At 44.8% G+C, this 17,993-nt stretch overlaps 2 protein-coding genes across 3 annotated transcripts; one reads left to right on the top strand and one right to left on the bottom strand.

The window, feature by feature from the left end:
• Positions 1-2,358: 2,358 nt before the first annotated feature.
• LOC307074745 (uncharacterized protein) lies at positions 2,359-5,190 on the top strand. Of its 2 annotated transcripts, XM_079735024.1 has the most exons (13): positions 2,359-2,532; positions 2,964-3,017; positions 3,114-3,158; positions 3,290-3,322; positions 3,456-3,485; positions 3,613-3,633; positions 3,717-3,752; positions 3,881-3,913; positions 4,067-4,099; positions 4,201-4,218; positions 4,380-4,418; positions 4,508-4,546; positions 5,064-5,190. In XM_079735024.1, exons 1-13 carry the CDS (start codon positions 2,478-2,480, stop codon positions 5,075-5,077), a joined length of 450 nt encoding a protein of 149 aa, XP_079591150.1. In that variant the 5' UTR covers positions 2,359-2,477; the 3' UTR covers positions 5,078-5,190. The 2 variants fall into 2 exon arrangements, with proteins under 2 accessions (XP_079591150.1, XP_079591149.1); XM_079735023.1 differs by lacking the exon at positions 5,064-5,190 and having other exon boundaries at positions 2,360-2,532; positions 4,508-4,995.
• Positions 5,191-5,290: 100 nt separating this feature from the next.
• Positions 5,291-17,457, bottom strand: slc20a1b (solute carrier family 20 member 1b). Its single transcript, XM_079735021.1, has 11 exons — positions 17,186-17,457; positions 15,494-16,174; positions 15,140-15,280; positions 14,782-14,867; positions 14,514-14,610; positions 10,638-10,757; positions 9,309-9,560; positions 8,628-9,219; positions 8,293-8,478; positions 7,227-7,311; positions 5,291-6,961 (listed from the first exon to the last, which is right to left on the bottom strand). Exons 2-11 carry the CDS (start codon positions 15,840-15,842, stop codon positions 6,806-6,808), a joined length of 2,064 nt encoding a protein of 687 aa, XP_079591147.1. The 5' UTR covers positions 15,843-16,174; positions 17,186-17,457; the 3' UTR covers positions 5,291-6,805.
• Between the last annotated feature and the right edge of the window lie 536 nt (positions 17,458-17,993).

The raw sequence follows: 17,993 nt of genomic DNA, 5'->3' as shown, positions 1-17,993 counted from the left end.
TATGTTAGTGGGTTTTCTCTGTCTAAATTTTGCGAACAGAGGGAATGGCTGAGATCATTGACATTAAAGTCAGCTCTTGTTGACATCTTCACTCACGGTGATTGGTTTGTTTACAGTCTGCACGCAACGTGATTCCCGGCCAAACGTTAGCGATTGGTTATGGCAGATCCAGAGTGGCACTGGGCAGATCCAATAGTTTTAAACTTCAACAGACACCCGCCTTCAAGCGAGTTAACGTTTGTCAATTGAGTAGGTCCAGACTCTCTGTACAAATGAAATGAAATGAAGTACGAGAGTCTGGTAGGGCCAGGCTAGTAAAATACAGTAATGTTTTTTAAATAAGTATCTGAATAGGGATTATTGTGAATCAAGGATCATTAGAAATACATCCAGATAAGTCGAGATAAGATAATACTTAATGGATCCGAAATATCAGGACATAATATTGAAGAATGAAATTAAAATTATTGTTTAAAAACAATGATATATTTTCAACCTGGTAAAAGGGAAGGAGTAAATTAATAATGACAAACGCTCCAAAGCAAGATAAAAAAATGCACAGTGATACCTGGGAAGCAACAACAGTCGAGCCACATCAGTATCAATATGTCAATATTAATATTCCTCTTCCGTTCCTATTGAGGAACAATCTTATCAGGTAACGGTGGAAGAACACCATGTACTTGGTGCTGTCATGTGACCAGGGCACTTGGTTTATGCTGCTCTGGGGAACTGGCTCCCTGCTTGAATCATGTGGATTATGCAAAGTTGTTAAAAATGTCTCTCGTGCTGTCACACACAACAAGAGAACATATTAGTTATAGTCGGTTAAAACAGTGTAGTCCTTTGGCTTAGTCATTCAATGTGTCTTTAACTAATAACCCAGATATGTTTCAGATTGACTATAATGTTGTTTTTTACAACATGATAATAACTCCCTTTTGGCCTACTACTGAATTCAATTCAAACCTTTATTTAATCAGGTAAGTCTCATTGAGTTACAACAGTGTTTTGTATCTTTATGAGACATGTGAGTTGTAAGTTCTATTTTAATAGCGGGATTAGGGGTCCCTGTTATTCTAACAGTGCACAGAAGCCGTCGCAGAGGGAAGTCCATCACACTGAATGTTTTAGAAAAGCATTACCTACTTTCCTGCTGTTGGTTTTCATGTTGTGGTGCCTTAAATCTAGAAGACACTTCTTTATTTCATCAAATTATATAAATAATGCAATTTCTACTGGGATAGAGTCCACCATCACACTTCTATACAAGCAATTAATGAAGCTTTACCTTATGAAGAGATAACAATTCTAGTACATTCCTAGCATGAGGGCTCCATTTCTCCTTTTAATCACTGGAGGGAAGACCACTAGTAGTTTTAATGTTTTATAAGAGCCTTTGAACGATTGTCTGTTTAGAGACGTAGCAATACAATAATTGATAGTGCACTTTAATCCTCCAAATAGTGTGTTCGTTTTTTATTTTATACAATTGAGTCCTATCTAAATCCAAACCAATTGAACGGACAAAAATATGGATGGAACCGGAAAAGAAAAGAATAAAAATCTTCGGGGAAGATTGACCCATGATGTCTGGAGTTTTAAATGTTTACAATAAAGTAATGAGATGTTAGATGTGTATTGTCTTTCTAAGAGCTTTTTATTATTTTTTGCGAGACCTGTTTTGCGTGAGTGAAAGTGAAAGACAAGGAAACACAATTGATTTAAAATTTGCAATTATAAATCAATTGATTAAAATAAATTGGTAAATTCCTTGGCACAGGCACAGATATTAAAGTTCTAGTCATTTATGATTGTATGGTTCACAAGTCCTTGGGCCTTTGTTTACTTCTGTAAAAATGTCAGTGTTATTATGTTAGTAATTACTATTTATGTGGTACCTTTTGCATTGCCAGAATTATTCTCTTCTCTTAAGTGTGTTGTAAGGGAAAAAAATCCCTAAGCAAATATGCAAAAGGTATGGAAAACCTTAATTTGAATGTGAAATAGTATGGCAGCCTGCACAATGTGTGATAAAATGTCTCATCGACCCTTACTTTGGCCTACAGTGGCGTCACTGTTTTCATCCCTTAAAAAAAAATAAAAACAGGAAGCGCCTGTTGTTTATTTACTTTTGTTTTATCCTTTAACCCCCAGCATGCAAAGAGCAACATGGCGGCGGGAGGCGTGTGACCCAGCAGAACACAATGGCCCCCATTGAAGGCCTGAATGAGCCGGCTGTGTGTGTGGTGTCTGCTGGGGACGTGCGGCCCAGCTGGCGTCTGTTCAGGTAGCGGATGGGACAATGGTACCACCACCGCCAAGCATGTGATGAGATGATATAAGAGGCTGACGACAGCCCCCTGGTCCTCAATGTTGGGCCGTGCTACACACCTGCCGCTCACAGATCTCTCCATTCCTGAGATAACCCCTTTGTGGATCATTGTTGACCAGCATTGTCAGAAACCCAAGCCAAGATGAAGTCTCTGGTACCTCTGTTTCTCTTCCTAGCTTTGGCTGGATTCCAGACGGGTAAGAATGATGCATGATAACATTGAGTTATTTATGAGTTATGTATTTCGTTAACAGTCATAACAGAGAACATAGTTGAAGACTTAACAGTTCAAGTTGTATCCTGTTGATGAAGAGATGGTTAACATTTTCTGAAATGAAAAAGTTATTTCCATAGTTATTTGCTTTTGGGAAAGTACAACAGCCATACATTGCTGTATGAGCGCACTCCATTTAGTTTCCCTACTCAGCGTCTCTTACAGAACTCAATCATAACGTAATCATAACCTTGGTATACATTTAACTTTGTTCTCCATAATCTTTGGTACACTATTCTATTTGCTCTCTGTTTGCTTTGACTTTGGTAAAACAACTTTAACAAAGCATCTTAAAATGGTCTTTTAAAATGTGTTTACCGGGTCTTACTAGTTTACTTATGATGACCTCCCCAGCCCTGTCTGCCTCTCTGGAGACCAAAGAGAAGGAGGACGCCGTGGTTGAGGAAGGTGAGGGACACATTGTGGAATATCAGTATTGCGGAGTTATAATGTTAGGACCATGAATATTCCCCACAAACCTCTTTCCTTGTGTTTCTTTTCCAGTTGCTGAAGTTCCAGTTGCTGAATTGACTGAACTGCAGAAAACTGGTACAGTGATGTTGTATTACATGAAAACAACGTGTGTGTGTGTGTGTGTGTGTGTGTGTGTACATGTGTGTGTACGTGTGTGTGTGCAACATGGTTTTACTTAGGATTAATCATTTCATGTTTTTATTCAGATCAAATTGAGTTTGAGGCTGCTCAGAAGAATGGTAAGATAAAAATAAGGTTCTCATTATAGCACAATTCATTATTAAAGAATTGCATTTTAAAAGTTAAAATCCCTTTAAATAGCAAGTCAATTCTGCATTATTCATTATTATTAACATTCTTCACTCTTTTAAGACGAACACACCGAGGATTCACGTTACTTGGGTGAGAAATTAAGTCATTAATATCATTCTCCCAAATCCAAGAATGATTTGTTGTTCAGTAATAACGTCAGTAATAAATAAAAATAGTTGTTGAGCCAATCTTTCTTATGTCTAATCTTCATTCCCAGAGGCTGTTCATGTTGAAACTGGTAGGTTAGTTTTAGACTACTCCCTACTTCTTCTCACAATTCAGTGTTGTATAACTGAATGACCAATCTGTTTTTCCCCACAGTGGTGGAGCAAGTTGCAGCTGGTGATGACAGCAAAGGTGTGTCATATACATTTAAATGTGTAACCTATCATGTATAAAACGAACAACGAAAGAGGACATGGGAATTGGCCAATTCTGTTTAGCATTGCCATTGCGTAACTTGTCTTAATACTTTCCACCCACAGAGGGCGATGATAAATCCGTCGCCTCGCACGAGGGTAAGAGAAACGGACTGCGGTTCAAACAGTGGCCTGAGGGCGGCAGTCAATTGCCGCCTTTCTACATTTTTTGGCTTCTTTATCAGATTATATTTTAAAATTAAACTGATTAATAGTAAAAAGGTTTTCTCCTTATTGTGATGTATTTAACAGAATCATCATCAGAGTCAACTGAGGACACAGATGGTAAGGCCAATAATATTCATAAAATAAACACATTTTTCCAATAAATAAGACGCCAATCTTGTACGCAAAATCCAAATTCTGTAATTTTCTATTTATGACAGGCATGAGACAGAGACGTGGTGAGTAAAGACTTATAGTAGGTCTAAAGTCGCAGTGCTGCCTTCTAAACAATCAAACATTTGTTAAATTGGCCTACCATAAAGTTAAACTGGTTTTATAACTTTTTTTTCTCATATTGTTGTCTAAAAAGAACACCGAATAATGTTCTGTTTTTTTCCAGAGCACCACGAGACAGAGACCGAAAAGATCACCAACCTTGGTAACGTGTTAGTCACCGAGATCCTTTCCATTTCTTAAATGCCATACTTTCTCTCATGGCAACTATAATCTAATGTTGTTCCTCCGCAGCCACAGATGTACGCACCACGACGACTGCCGGGACCAAAGGTTGCACTAGAGCCCAGTGACATCTCATTATACTGTAGCCTACATATTGCATTTATAGGGATACAATAATACAACGATAATCATAAAACTAATATGGCTAAATATCCAATAGTGTAGGTTTAGCCTGTTCTAGGTCGACGCTTCAAGGACAGCACACTGTTTGATAACAGCCTTTGAAACTAGTACACAGATCCAGGCCATTCAGACAGCCTCCCCCGGTGACCAATGTGCTTGATTTATAGCGTGTCGCCTTGCTGTTGCTATTTCCGAAGCGCAGATGCACCGTTCGATAGTAAAAGGTGGTGACATTTGAGTCAGAGGTCAAAGTTCAATGGTCGACGGGTAACATCCCCTGTGTATTCACAATACTCGGTAGGCGTTTGTTTTTTTCTTCACATATTAATCTCACATCACGTGAGCTGCACGATCAGGCCATTCATGTCACGTTGAAAACAATATTGGGGGGGGGGGGGGCGGGGGATGTGCTGCCGTTTTAAGGAGAACTGTTCTGTCACAGATCCGGTGGAATGATGCAGTGCAGTGGACGCAGGACTGCAGCGCTTCTGCGGTCTTCAAGTAGCTGATGCACACCACGGTGTGAAACATTTTACTTCCAAATAAAGGGAACTATCCCTCTTACCCTTCATGTGACGTCGTTCTTGTTAAGCTGCATAGGAGCTACATGTTTTAGAAGTCGTCCTAATATTCATAATTTCGTGCTAAATAGAACTTCAAAGCCAGAGGTAGTTTTAACTTTTCCATTTTTTATTTGGTTTTTAATACATTTTTATACTGTCTTGCTGGTCAGGACATAGCAACAGCTTGGTGTGCGTTTTTTTAAAAAAACAAAAAAACAGCTAAATCAATCTCTTCTTTGGTACCTAAAGGGGGACAGAAGTAAGGCAACTACTGCATCTATAGGTCTAAAACTGTTGGTGCTGCAGCCACATGACCATGTGATGGTGCTTTGTCAGGGGCGTGTTCCCCTTTATCTCTACGCCACAATACAACCCGGTCAATGATCTCCTCACTCAGGGCATCCCAGTCAGTCAACAACTTCAAGAAAACAAAAGGGTGAAAAAGCCAACATAGAAAGCGGCCCAAAACTGTAGGCAGATGTACAGTGCAAGAAAAAGGTTATATTATTAGGGAGTGACAGTCCATGTTGGCAGACAGAAGTACAGCCTCTAACAACGTGGTCAAGTTTAACAGGATGTAAGGATATTCATTTTGAGAGCTAAATTTGTGCGTTGACATTGTAATACATTTGGAGTGAATGTGCGTTACGAGGTCAGTGTTGAGGCGTGTACCAGGGGACACTGGTGGAGAACTGCAGTCCCACCTTGAGTCAGGGTCATGATTTTGATGCGTTTCTGTTCCGTGTTTACATCTGCGACTCATTCTTGAATGGTAGAGTCAAGCTATTACAATCACTAAGCTCTATGTTATTTGGTCATGTATAAATAGTCCTAAGCATGCTTGACAGAAACCCCATTAATGGTTACTTATTTTATGAACCTTTTTAAAAAGGTGCCTTTCAACCAGCTAGTCTAAAAGGGGCTTTTTTTAAATATATATAAAAAATAATCTAAACCGGCGGTTCATGACGACAAGGCCAAATCAAAACATTTCAGTTATACCAAAAAAATATAAAGAAAATAACACATTTAAAAGCCACGCACAATAACCTCGTTTTTTTGCATCAAAACATACAGCCAGGGCTGCCACTGAGAATGTTCACTGAAATACAGCTGCAAACAAAATGATAATATTGCATTGTTTTTTTTTCCTCTCCCTCTCCATTAGTTTTTTCTAAACTCCTGTAATAAGATGCCCAAGAAAGAGGGCTGCATGTATATATCTAGATATACCCATATAGTTGAGGAAAGAATTTAAAAAGTAATGAAACAAAAGTTGGTGCATTTTGTTTTGCTCTACAGATTTGTGGGGACCGAAGTATACCAAATCAATCTTTTATCCGCCCAGACAAAAAGGAAATCAAAAAGGGACCAGGCCCAAACGGAAATAAACCACCAACTTGAGGTGGAGAATAATGTAGTATAAAAGAACCACAGGCCCATTTCACAACCCTCCCCCTCCCAACATTTCCTCTCCTCCCTTCCTCTCCCTAAAGCGGTGGCCTGGAGGTCCGCGTACGACATGACCTCCTTTTCCAAGCCACCGCTTCTGGGCCTCCGCCGCGCGTGCCGGGGCACAGTGTCTCTCCTCGCCCCCTCTTGGGGCTGGTGTCGCCGCCCTTCAGAGGATGCCGTAGTAGAACACCGCCATGATGGCTGCGCTGATTAGGCCCGAGATGGGCACCGTCACGAACCAGGCCATGAAGATGTTGCGGAATAGACGCCAGTCCACCGCCTTCTTGGAGCGCAGCCATCCCACCGCCACCACCGAGCCCACCTGGAGGACGACGGAGGGAAGAACCCGTTACTCCTCTTCAAAACAACTCCGTGGCTTCTAATGTCGCCAAACACATGAGGTAATGTGGCCCTGGAATCTTCTCTTCCCATTTCCCAAGTGATGCCACTTATTTGGACTGAGCCGTCCTATTTTTAGACCCAGACTGCCCAGTGGGGAGCCAGTCTGCTCTCCCTCCACCCACATGTTAAGACAGTGCCCTCATTATGCTCAGAGTCTGGCTGTGGGACCACGCTGACCAGCTTACCTTGCAGTGGGTGGTGGAAACGGGCAGTCCGATGTTGGAGGCAACCACCACTGTCAGGGCTGAGGCCAGCTCAATGCTGAAACCACTGCGGGGGGAAGAGAAACAAAGTAAGTACAGAGTTCGTCATCAGAAGACTGTGCCTGAGCAGGGATGCTAATATAAGATACTAGGTATGATTCATGTCTGGACAGGAAGCGGTCAGGGAGAGTGGGTAAGTGTCCTGTCTGGACAGGGCGTTGCCTGGGTCAGTGTGTCAGGACCGGAAGCTGCCCCGGGACAGCAGATCCAATGCTGTGTTCCAATATCGATACTCTCCGTACTAGTCTGAGTACGTAGGGCGTTCCAATTAAGATCAGGCGAAAATAAGTGTACTGAAAGGACCCGGATGGTGTACTCAAAACGGTCAAACAGCGAAGTGTGGATCGATCATGTACACTTTTCGTACTCAACGGCAGCCATCTTAGTTACGTAGGGGAAGAGGGCGGAGCCAGGCTGAGCCTCAGTCGGCGCATTTTCCACATAGCCTGCATTAATGGAGTCATTTTAGTCAGCTTTTAATAGCTGCTAGGTATAAAGAGTTCACCGTTCAATGCGGGATGTTTATTGCAGGGGAGGAGCCGCGGCAGCAGTCGTGATCGTAATTTCCGGTTAGTGCACCACGGAGTATTCGATTTGGAACAACACTGACATCTGAAAATTAGCGCACTTAGTGAGTGCGGATAGTGTACTACGTTTAAGTGTACTCATGGAAGTATGGATATTGGAACACAGCCCAAGTCCTGTCAGGACCGGAAGCTGCCCATGGGCAGTGGGTAAGAGTCCTAGGACAGTGGCCAATGCCTCTTTTCCACCGGGCGGAGCAGCTCGGTCGGGCTCGGAGGGGGACAACTCAGACACGCCCAATCTGGCGCGCGTTTCCCCCAGCGACACCTGAGCCGCACCGGACCAAAACCGCTCAGAGGAAACGTGGCACACGAGACCCGTCTGTACCGGAGGCTCTCCTAGGGTTAGTGTGTCGAGCCCTGTCTGAACAGGAAGCTGCACTGGGTCGGTGTGGCGCGGGCACCTTGAGGGGGTGATGGGCGTGAGGTCTCGGCCCATGGTCTGGATCACCCTGCGGCCCCACACCCACAGGCCGGCACAGATGCCCACTCCTCCGTACAGCAGCAGCCAGATGGGAGTGGGCTTCTCCGACTCCACGCTGCCGCTGGTGTACACCAGCCACAGCGCCACCAGCGGGCCGATGGCGTTACTGCAACAGAGACGCAACTTGTTGAGCGCTTGGGACAAGGAACTCAATCCAGCCTCCTGGTGGTCAAAAGTACAGTTACACGTTCATGGCAACGGCTTGGTCGGTACAGTGTCCACTTCGACACGCAGAAAGAAAAGCCCCAAGGGTACCTGACGTCGTTGCCTCCGTGGGCGAAGGAGCCGAAGCAGGCGGTGAGGATCTGCAGGAACTGGAAGAGGGTGGACACCTCGGGGCGGTCCTTCTCCAGCCGGTCCTCCTCCAGGGAGCTGCGGCTGCCGGCCCCCTCGGCCTGGGCCATCTCCAGGGTGACGTCGGCCTCCTCCACGGCCTCGGGGGCGGCGTGCTCCGCCACCGCGTTGCAGTAGCTCGTGTAGCTGTCCATGCGGATGCGCTTCCTGTCCTGCCCGGCGGTGCCGGGCGCCTTGGCGCCGTCGTGGAACTCGCCCTCGCGGTGCTTGAACTCGCCGTGCATGCCGATGATGGCCATGGTGTAGGAGGTGTAGCTGTTGTTGCGGCGGATGGGCCGGTCGCCCGCCTCGCCCATGCAGTCACCCACGCGGGCCAGGTGCAGCTTATGCAGCAGGTCCTTGTACAGGCCCGAGTCCTTGTGCACGGTGTGGTAGTGGCTGTAGCCGTTGCTGGGGATGTGGGCCTGCTGGCTGGAGAACTGCACCTGCTGGTTGAACTGGGCTTGGTTGGCGGAGATGGCCGGGGCGCCGTTGACCTGGGGCTTCGGGGGACCTGGTAAACACAGGAAAGCAAGGGTCGAATATGTCCCAAATGACAACAAAAACTATGGTCTATAGGATGTTGTTTTTTTAACCACTCACCACCGTTGGCAGCGCTGTAGTCGTTCTCGTCCGGGTCTCCGATGGCGAACCCGACCTTGCGTTCCTTCTCGCCGTCGTCAGGGTCTCCAATGTTGAAGGCGACCCGCCGCTCCTCAGCCACGGGCTGGGCGGAGTCGCTCTCGGGGGCTGGGGGAGGGGTGGGGGCCGGCTTGAGGATGGGGCACGGGGGCTCCGGGAGCTCCCTCTTCTCCATCAGGGGGCTTTCGGAGGGGCTGGACGCCTTCAGGTCTCCTGGTGGGGGAAAGGGCATGGGGTTAGTCGCGTGACACGTAGAGTAATATGAGCAGCTGTGTGCGGCCGCTTGACCAGAGGAGGGAACACACACACAGCCACGTCTTTGAGTCATTTGACGTTACCAACGAAGTACCTAAAGTCCATCATAGCAGCTACCTTGCAATAGATCAATGCAAGCTTCTGGCTCATGTGATGTGCTACGATAAGTGATATATTGAATTACAAGATCACATGCCAGTCCTTGGGAGCCAAGGCCTTACCGGAAAAAACCTGCCGCATTGGCTTATGTTACCGTTCCATGTCAACCTGTAGCTATTTCTGTTCAAGTGTTGAAGGCCAATTAGCAGATTACCATGACCCAATTGGGAAGCTTCGGTCTAGGAGACGGGAGTGAAACCCAGACAGATCACGACTCCCAAGATTAAGCTTCAAACTCCCACCTTGATTTCTGGAAACAATGTGAATCAATATGGTATTGTTTGATTTAAAAAAAAAAAGACGTGCATAGCCATAAAAGTATTTTACGAAACATTGTCTGATCTCAAAAACCACTGTGCTACTGCTACATCTGGAGATGGCTGGCTAAATGACCTTAGGCAGAATTGGGACAACTATTTAGGGAACATAGTAAGTATCAAAAGTATGGACCTTATGATAAGTCTTGTATTTGTTTCAATATTTGCAGAGTAAATTAACTAGGTGCCGTCTGACGCACCATTTTAAATCAGCTAATCTAGGCCATTCATTTTGTACAACCACACTGAGTGCATTGTGTAGAAGGGCTACGTGTCGTTTATTCATCAGGATTACCCACTTAGTCCTTTTATACAAATCTCTTCTTTGGAACACCTCCATTATAACAACAGAACCCTGTTCAGAACTAGGCTAAGCTCATGAAATGAACGGATTGACACTAAACATGAAGGACCAAATCTCTTGCTTAGGTAGCTCTGTGTGTATGTGTGCTTGCCTTTCAAAAGCAGTCCTGGATAGTGGTAAAAAAAAAAAAATTTAAAAAAAAAAGTCCTAGGCACAGTGAGTCACCTGAACTGAGACGCTGGGAAGAATACTTACGTTCAATCTTCCTCTTGAGGAACGGGCACACGATGAACCACACCACCAGGGCAGTGACCAAGGAGAAGCCCAGGGAGATGAGCAAAGTGACCCACCATCGGAAATTGTTGAATCCCAGCACTGATGAGTCCCAGGGGAAACAAATACAAATAAACACACGAGAAGAGGAAAAACGGAGAGAGAAAGGCATTTTAAGAACCATGGCAGCGGAATGCTACCACAAAAAAATAATCTAGGCCTAAAACTACTTAAAAAAAACAAACCAACAAAATAAAACTCAAATACAGGTTAAAATGACTATTCTAAGACAAGAAGATGCCAGGCATCAACAAAGTGATCCACATTGATCTGTAAATTAAACATGCAGAGGACAGAGCTACTGTGAATCCTGGCCATCATAAAGCATCTCTCAGTGGTGTTCAAGGCTAAAGTCACATTGTGCCATGAGTGTAATATACCATGTGCAATTAGACACCACAAGTGAACAGGTCTAACGACACCCACAAGAGGAAAGGGTGACTGTGCCGTTGGGCTGTCGACACACACACACACACCTCTACAAGAAACAACGTTACAGGCAAGTTTCCTGCACATGGACAATGCATTCCTTACACGGTACAGGAGGCCGACGGGAGGAGGAGGAAAGAATAAAGAAAGGGGAGGTGAGCGAGTCAAGGACGACCGCGTGCCAAGGCTGCAGTACAGTATGTGCATCGGGAGCTGAGAGCAGTCGCAGTGCAGAGCAGTGCATGCCTGGCAGGGCTCTAACACCCGGGGGTGCCACCGTTGTCATAAGGAGACTGCAAGTCAGCAGGTTGCTTTAATAAGGGAAGAACATCCCAGCCTCTTGTGGTACGGTGCCCTCAGCCATCCCGAGTGGAGAAATGTATTCTTTCTGTTTGTCAAAAACAAACAGATAAGAGGCTTCCTCGTGGGTAATTGGTTAGGCCAGTAGTCCGAGGTGCGCTGCTCACCACGTCGTGGCTCTCACATGCTGCAGCTACTGAACATCCCATGTGTCGTGTCTTTAGTTACGCAATGTTAACTCAATGCCCTCGGTAAGGGGGGGGGGGGGGGGGGGGGGCCTGAAGGGCACCGGTGGCAAGAGGCTGGGACAGAGAGACCTTCCCCCTCTAACAGCTGAGGCATGTCCCCCATGAGCTTCAGAGGGGAAGCAGGTGTGGGTCAACCAGACGCTATCATTGGGAAGTCATTAACAAGGGGATGTTAAAGTCATAGCCCAGGGGCTGCCGGAACATTAAGAGGAGAGTAAGTGGGAGAGGAGGGGTTGAAAATAGTTCCTTAGAGATTCAGGACATTTGGGAGTAGATTATTGTGTAATAAAGGCAGTGGGTTGTGGGTCAGATCTTTATAAACACACAGGAGCAGGGAAAACAAAAAACAGCCTTGATTTACGAGGAGCACTCCTACACAAAAGGTGGCTAGTCCAAACCACAGACATGCACAGGAATGAATGAGATCGCTCAGGAAGTGGAATTTACCCACACTCCAAGCCCGTCCCTCTAACTTCACGTCTCGTGGCCCACGTTACACAATAAAGTGCTTTGTTGACCCTCCCTCCCTCCACCCCCTCCTTCCTCTAAAGCCAGCTCATCACACCCTATTTTAGTTATTTTCTTTTAAGATAGTTTATGACTCATGTCTCATGGAAAATACTGGAGTTGTTTTCCGCTTTGTTTAGGCTCATTCCTATAGACTGCTCAAAAGAAATCCCTTAAATGTAAAGCCTCAAAACGAATCACTGTACACCTTATTGATACCTGAACGGTAAACAGCCAGCACTATAATAAGCTAACCACAAAGGTTTTGTCGTCTACGGCCAAGTTCATTCCCAGCACTATGCTGTGATTAGCAGTGTGTCTACGATTGCTTCAGGTCCACTAAGCAAAGCCCTGCCGTGTCTGTTTTTCAAAGGGGAAACCAGGCAGAAAATTTGCATTCCAGCTAAAGGCGCATTGACGTCTGCCGATGTGTTGTGAAGCGGTTGAAATGTTATGATTAGTATAAAACAGAACATACCGTTTTGTACACCATTATAAAAGGAAAGGCTGATTTAGCAAGTGTAAAATTGAGCATAGACAGCAGATCTAGTTCCACGAATACTGACATGGCTGTGCTCATTTCGCTTGCCAAGCAACAGGCCAGTCAGGGAGATTTGACTTGCAAACATCTGACGATATATACCTGGGATGAGGACACATGGGAGGAAACTAGAACCGTCCTGGTGGTTTTTCTCTAAGTGTGTATAGAACATCTCTGCTTCCATTTAAAGTTGAACACGGCTTTAAAGTCACTCGTTTCCAGTATAAAATAAAATCTTTAGTTATAGGTTTCACCTGCAGTAGTTTACTTGCGATGATAAAGGGTGATCATTATGTGACTTAGAAATACGTGGGTGTCCATGAATAAGGGGTGTGGTTGGGTAATGAGAAACGGGGACTTCGGTACAGCAGTGAGTACAGTATGTTCCCATAACATTATGCCCCTACAACCACATGTGGCATGGCGTAAACGGAGAGCCTGAATAGTCCGTTCTAGAGTGCAGTAAACATAGTTCAAACACTTCTCTGAACCTAGCCCTTGGGCAATGCAGCTCACGTCCTGATCAAACTTCTCTTTACTTTTTTCTAGGCTACGAGTACCAAAGAGGTCTTCATGAATAATGCAACATATGTTGTCATGACAACCTCTTGTTGGGCTGCAGTAAAATGCAGAGCAATGGACATTTGTCGCTTTCATATGTAGCAACCCAATATCCAATCACATCCTGAGCGTAGGATAAATGCTGACTTTTAGAGCCTGTCATGAAAGAGCCTTTTTCAGACTCAACCTAAAGTAGTCCAAGTGGAACTCATCTCCGTCATAATTATGCCATTCTGGAATGCACAAATGTGGCTGTGCTGAATTTCACCTACTATAACTAATCAGGGTTCAGGGTCGTTTAGTGTTCCTGAAACCCTTGGGATAATGGCTGCTTGCGTCTTCTCTCTTCAGAAAAGACATGAGCCTGGCCTGCCCATGTGGGGGTTGGACCAGTGTAAAAATCGGGTTTGAACTAGTTGAGTCATTCTAAATGTTTGAATGCTTGTAACAACAAAAAAGGGCCCAGCATAAGGTTACGTACGTTTATGGAAATCTACTGCAGTCTCTTGAATGTAACCCTGAGTTCTGGTCCTCATGGCTACTGGGTGAAGGCTAATGTGTGAAGAGCTCTAGGGCGATGTGACTCAAGTGTATTGGACTCAGCAAGGCTATGGTCCGTTGAGTGGGATATGTTGTGTGAAAGAGGGTGAGGTGTGTGCACATACACATGAGTGTATGATATCTGGTCATACTCTGGCCTGTAGCCGCCATTAAATGGCCCAGGCCAGCTAACTTCTTGAACTGTTAGGCCCTGTAGAGAGAAGAAAACACAAGGAGCAAAAGTTGCTCATTTAATTCTGAAGAAATGGCAGAACCTGGTTTATTACTCAGCAATGCAGAAAGTTAATTGACCTACTGGAGACATTCAATACAACCTCTTAACTTCTGTTTTCCCACTTTCATTCCAAAACAACAACAAACAAAAAAGGTTTGAAAGAAACATTTGACGTCAACAATAAAAGTTAAATATCCTATAAAAGCTTGATGCATTTCCTGTTTTTCATCTCTTAAAGCTTTAACTATGACCCACATCGTACCACAGGAAGCCACCACAAAAACACGTTCAAATAAACAGGCCTACTGTGAAAGGGCAAACAGTCTGGTTTGGTTTGGAATAAGGTTGGGCATCCATCTGTCTGAGGGAGGGATGTATTTTGGGCTTTGGCTGTGGGCAGGCATGCAGAGGTAAAGACGTAGCATTGCGATACTCACTCGGAGCTCCAGTGTACATAATGGAGAACAGGTTTGTCCCCATGGTGAGTGCATAGAAGGCTGGGAGGGCCTTGAGTCCGTTGGGCACTGGATCTTTCTACAGGGACAACAGAACGCACCGTCAGAACTTTCATAGCCTTCTTTCGTTGCAATTCAAAATTGGTTACAGGAGGCAACCACAGCACCATCCAGTGTGCTCTATTGTTACTAAATCGTCAAGACATTGCTTTTCAGGTTTCTTGTGTAATCTGGGAAATAGGAAGCTCACCTTATGCAAGATGAACTTCCTCACAAACCAGAAAACAACAGCAGACATGAGACCAGACAACAGGGGGCTCAGGAACCATGAGCCAACTGGAACGGGAAAGAAAACAGACAAGGGTCATAAAAACTAACTACTGTACTAAAAGAATACAGAATTGTGTTATTAAGCGTTATAAAAACAAACAAAACAGTGTAATAAAATATAGTATAATGCTCGCCCAGTTGCGTTGATACTAGTTTTGTACGTTGTACTCAAAATGCCATACAACAGGATTTTATTTGGAGCTAACTACATTTAAAAACTTTCCCTAAATCACCAGTGAACAAAGGGTCTCGTGGGTCCCATGAGTGCGATGACTCACCGATTCGAAGCAGTTCCAGCCACCTCACTCCCTGTGATCCTCTAGCTACGAGGGAGAAGCCGATGGTAGCTCCGACAATGCAGTGTGTTCCAGAAATGGGCAACTTCAGAAATGATGCGGCCAGCTGCCAAACGGCAGACCCTGAATAGAAAGGACACCACAACAATGCAATCCTTTAATACATTTATTGTGAATGATAGAATGACATATTGTGTATTGCCACTACTCTTATGCGGACCTACATTGTATTGTATTACAACCTGACACACAAATGTAATCTCCCAGGTCTTGATTTGGCCTTGCCCAACTGCTAGTCAAGCCATACTTCGGCCCTTACGCTGGGGCTGAACTCACCAAACATGGCGCTGACCGACCCGGCCATCAGGACGTGCTCAGAGCCGTTGTACATCCCCACGTCTATGATGCCCTTGCGGATCGTCTCGCTGACTTTGGCCCCGAGCAGAACCGAGCCCACGGTCTCGAACACGGTGGCCAGAATGCAGGCCTGCCGCAAGGTGACCACCCCTGAGCCAACCGCCGTGCCGAACGAATTGGCCACGTCGTTGGCCCCCACGGAGAAGGCCAGGATGAAGGCGATGATGAAGCCCACGATCAGCAGCCACATGTAGTCAGTCATGGGGCCCTGGGTGGCCAGGGCGGCCGTGCCCACGATGAGTAGTGTAGCCATGGTTGTTGAAGCCATTGTGCGTGATGTAAATATAGGCTATACAAAGTGAATCTTAGCAATATCAAATGAATGGGAACCCGCCGATTTGTTAGAAGCAGCTACTGTAATAAGAGGTATCAAGGTAAATAAATAAGCAGAGTGCAAGGCCTCTCAGTTAAATGAGGACTCCAAATACTGTAAACTATAACCCAACAAGGCTAGAAATAAATAAGAGGTCAATTAGAAGTGTGGGCGTATTGTTATCCTGTAATACTAATTATTTTGCCAATACTTTGGTTCTGGGCAATCAGAAAACCTGATCTACTGGCCATCATGCAATAGTAAGGTTGGGTGAATGGAGGTGCATCCTGAAAGACAGAAGAAGAGAGTACTTTCATTGATGTACAGGCCCATAGCAACAGACAGAGCATATTATCTGGTTCAGCGGCGTCTCGGGGCAGACTGTGCAGCCAACAGTGGACTTTAAGTAAAGAACCTCCATTGTTATGCTGAAGAGAGCCCCCTATCTGCCTTTCCCGCAAACTTCCCCGGTAGCCATTTATTAGCAATGTCGCAGAAGATAATCGATTATTTATATTTTAGGCAGTATAACAAGCATTACTTCGGAATTACATGGCTCTTTCATTAAGGGTTAGTATAGCGTTGTTAGATGGTCCGATGCCGTCTAGATGAAAGATTGATTACGAATGATCCTTCATTATTAATAGGTCATCGGCTTTCATTTGCACGTGCTGAAATTCATAAGAGACGTCTAGCACGAGCCAAATGAATCTTCGATTACCAAAATGATTATCATCATGTTTATCATTACTACATCTAAAAAGGTTGTCGTCGTCGTCCGGACCACCGACACTGCTAGTTAACTATAGAGTAGATTTAACCGTTATTTGTTCTTGATCAGAGCAACACTTCCTCCGGCTCCACAGGCACAGGACGAAGCGCTGTGACGCCACCACGTTATACGCTACATGCACACTCGATGTATGCTGGCTATAGCACGAAGCAGCTGGCTGGTTTTATTGTATTTGTAAGCTACTTCTTTCAACTGAGCGGATGAGAGGCAACGAGCAACCATTGAAGTCCCAGGTTACTGGCTAGTTTTGGTTGACCTCGAGGGAGGCAGTCATTTGTTACAATGAATGAACTCATGAACCAACCAGTTAGTTAACCGTGAGTTAGTGATAGTTGATAAGGTCCACTGACAGGACATAGGTCAATTACATCCCTTAGCTAGGATGCTACTAGCACCGGGCTAACACGTTAGCGCACTGTTCGGATCGGAAGGTTAGTACCGCAGTCATCACATTTAATATATCCTTTATTAAATATTATATATGAATCATAACAGGGCCACTCACCACACGTTGTCTTTCTTTATCCTTTAAATGGAAGCTTCTAGTGGGAGAGCTAATTATCCCGCGGATTAAAGTACGATAGCGAGCGCGGGATCAGGAAATGAAAGGCAGATGTTTGAATAACTCTCCGTTGATGAAAAAGATTAGCTGGGATAGACCCCGACCTGTCCTCAAAACATCTCTACTACGGGACTTAATAAATGTTTCTCAAAATCCAGAAAGATGTCGTTTGAATGACCCGTCACGTTTCAGTCGCATGCAATGAATAGCCGGTAGCGCGGAGGCGGGCGACTGTCTTTTATCGGAAGTAGATGACGCCCCTACTATAGCCCCGCCCACTAGTGATGACGCCCCTACTATACTCCCGCCCACTAGACTGTCATCAGCATCAGCGTGCCATTGACAAAGAAAAAATAAAAAAAAAAGCAAAATAGATTAATACACTTGATTATCATTGTTTTGTATTTTGAATTGAGCATGTTTAAAGTATCTTACGGCTGAATGATTTGGCTGAATATAAACTACACAAAAAAAACTGATTTAACCCCACCGCTGGGCAACTATGGGCAAGAGCATGCCCTAGGTTGGTTTGACCCAAGTTCTAGGTTTGACCGTTCAACCCAGAATGCTGGGTCGTTCATTTGACCAAACCAAGTGATTGAAGTTAACTCTATTGATGTGTTAAATATTAAACCTACAATGAGCTATTTACTATCTTATTGCCTTGCTTCTTTTATATTAAATAATAATAATCAAATATATAGGTATGCCATATAAATTATGATTGTTGTGTTATTTGTAATTATTTCCT

This window comes from Pollachius pollachius (genome assembly GCF_949987615.1).
Source record: "Pollachius pollachius genome assembly, chromosome: 4".
Taxonomy (NCBI): Eukaryota; Metazoa; Chordata; class Actinopteri; order Gadiformes; family Gadidae; genus Pollachius; species Pollachius pollachius.
The sequence above is the reverse complement of the archived record's forward strand: the minus strand, read 5'-3'. Positions and strand labels throughout refer to the sequence as shown.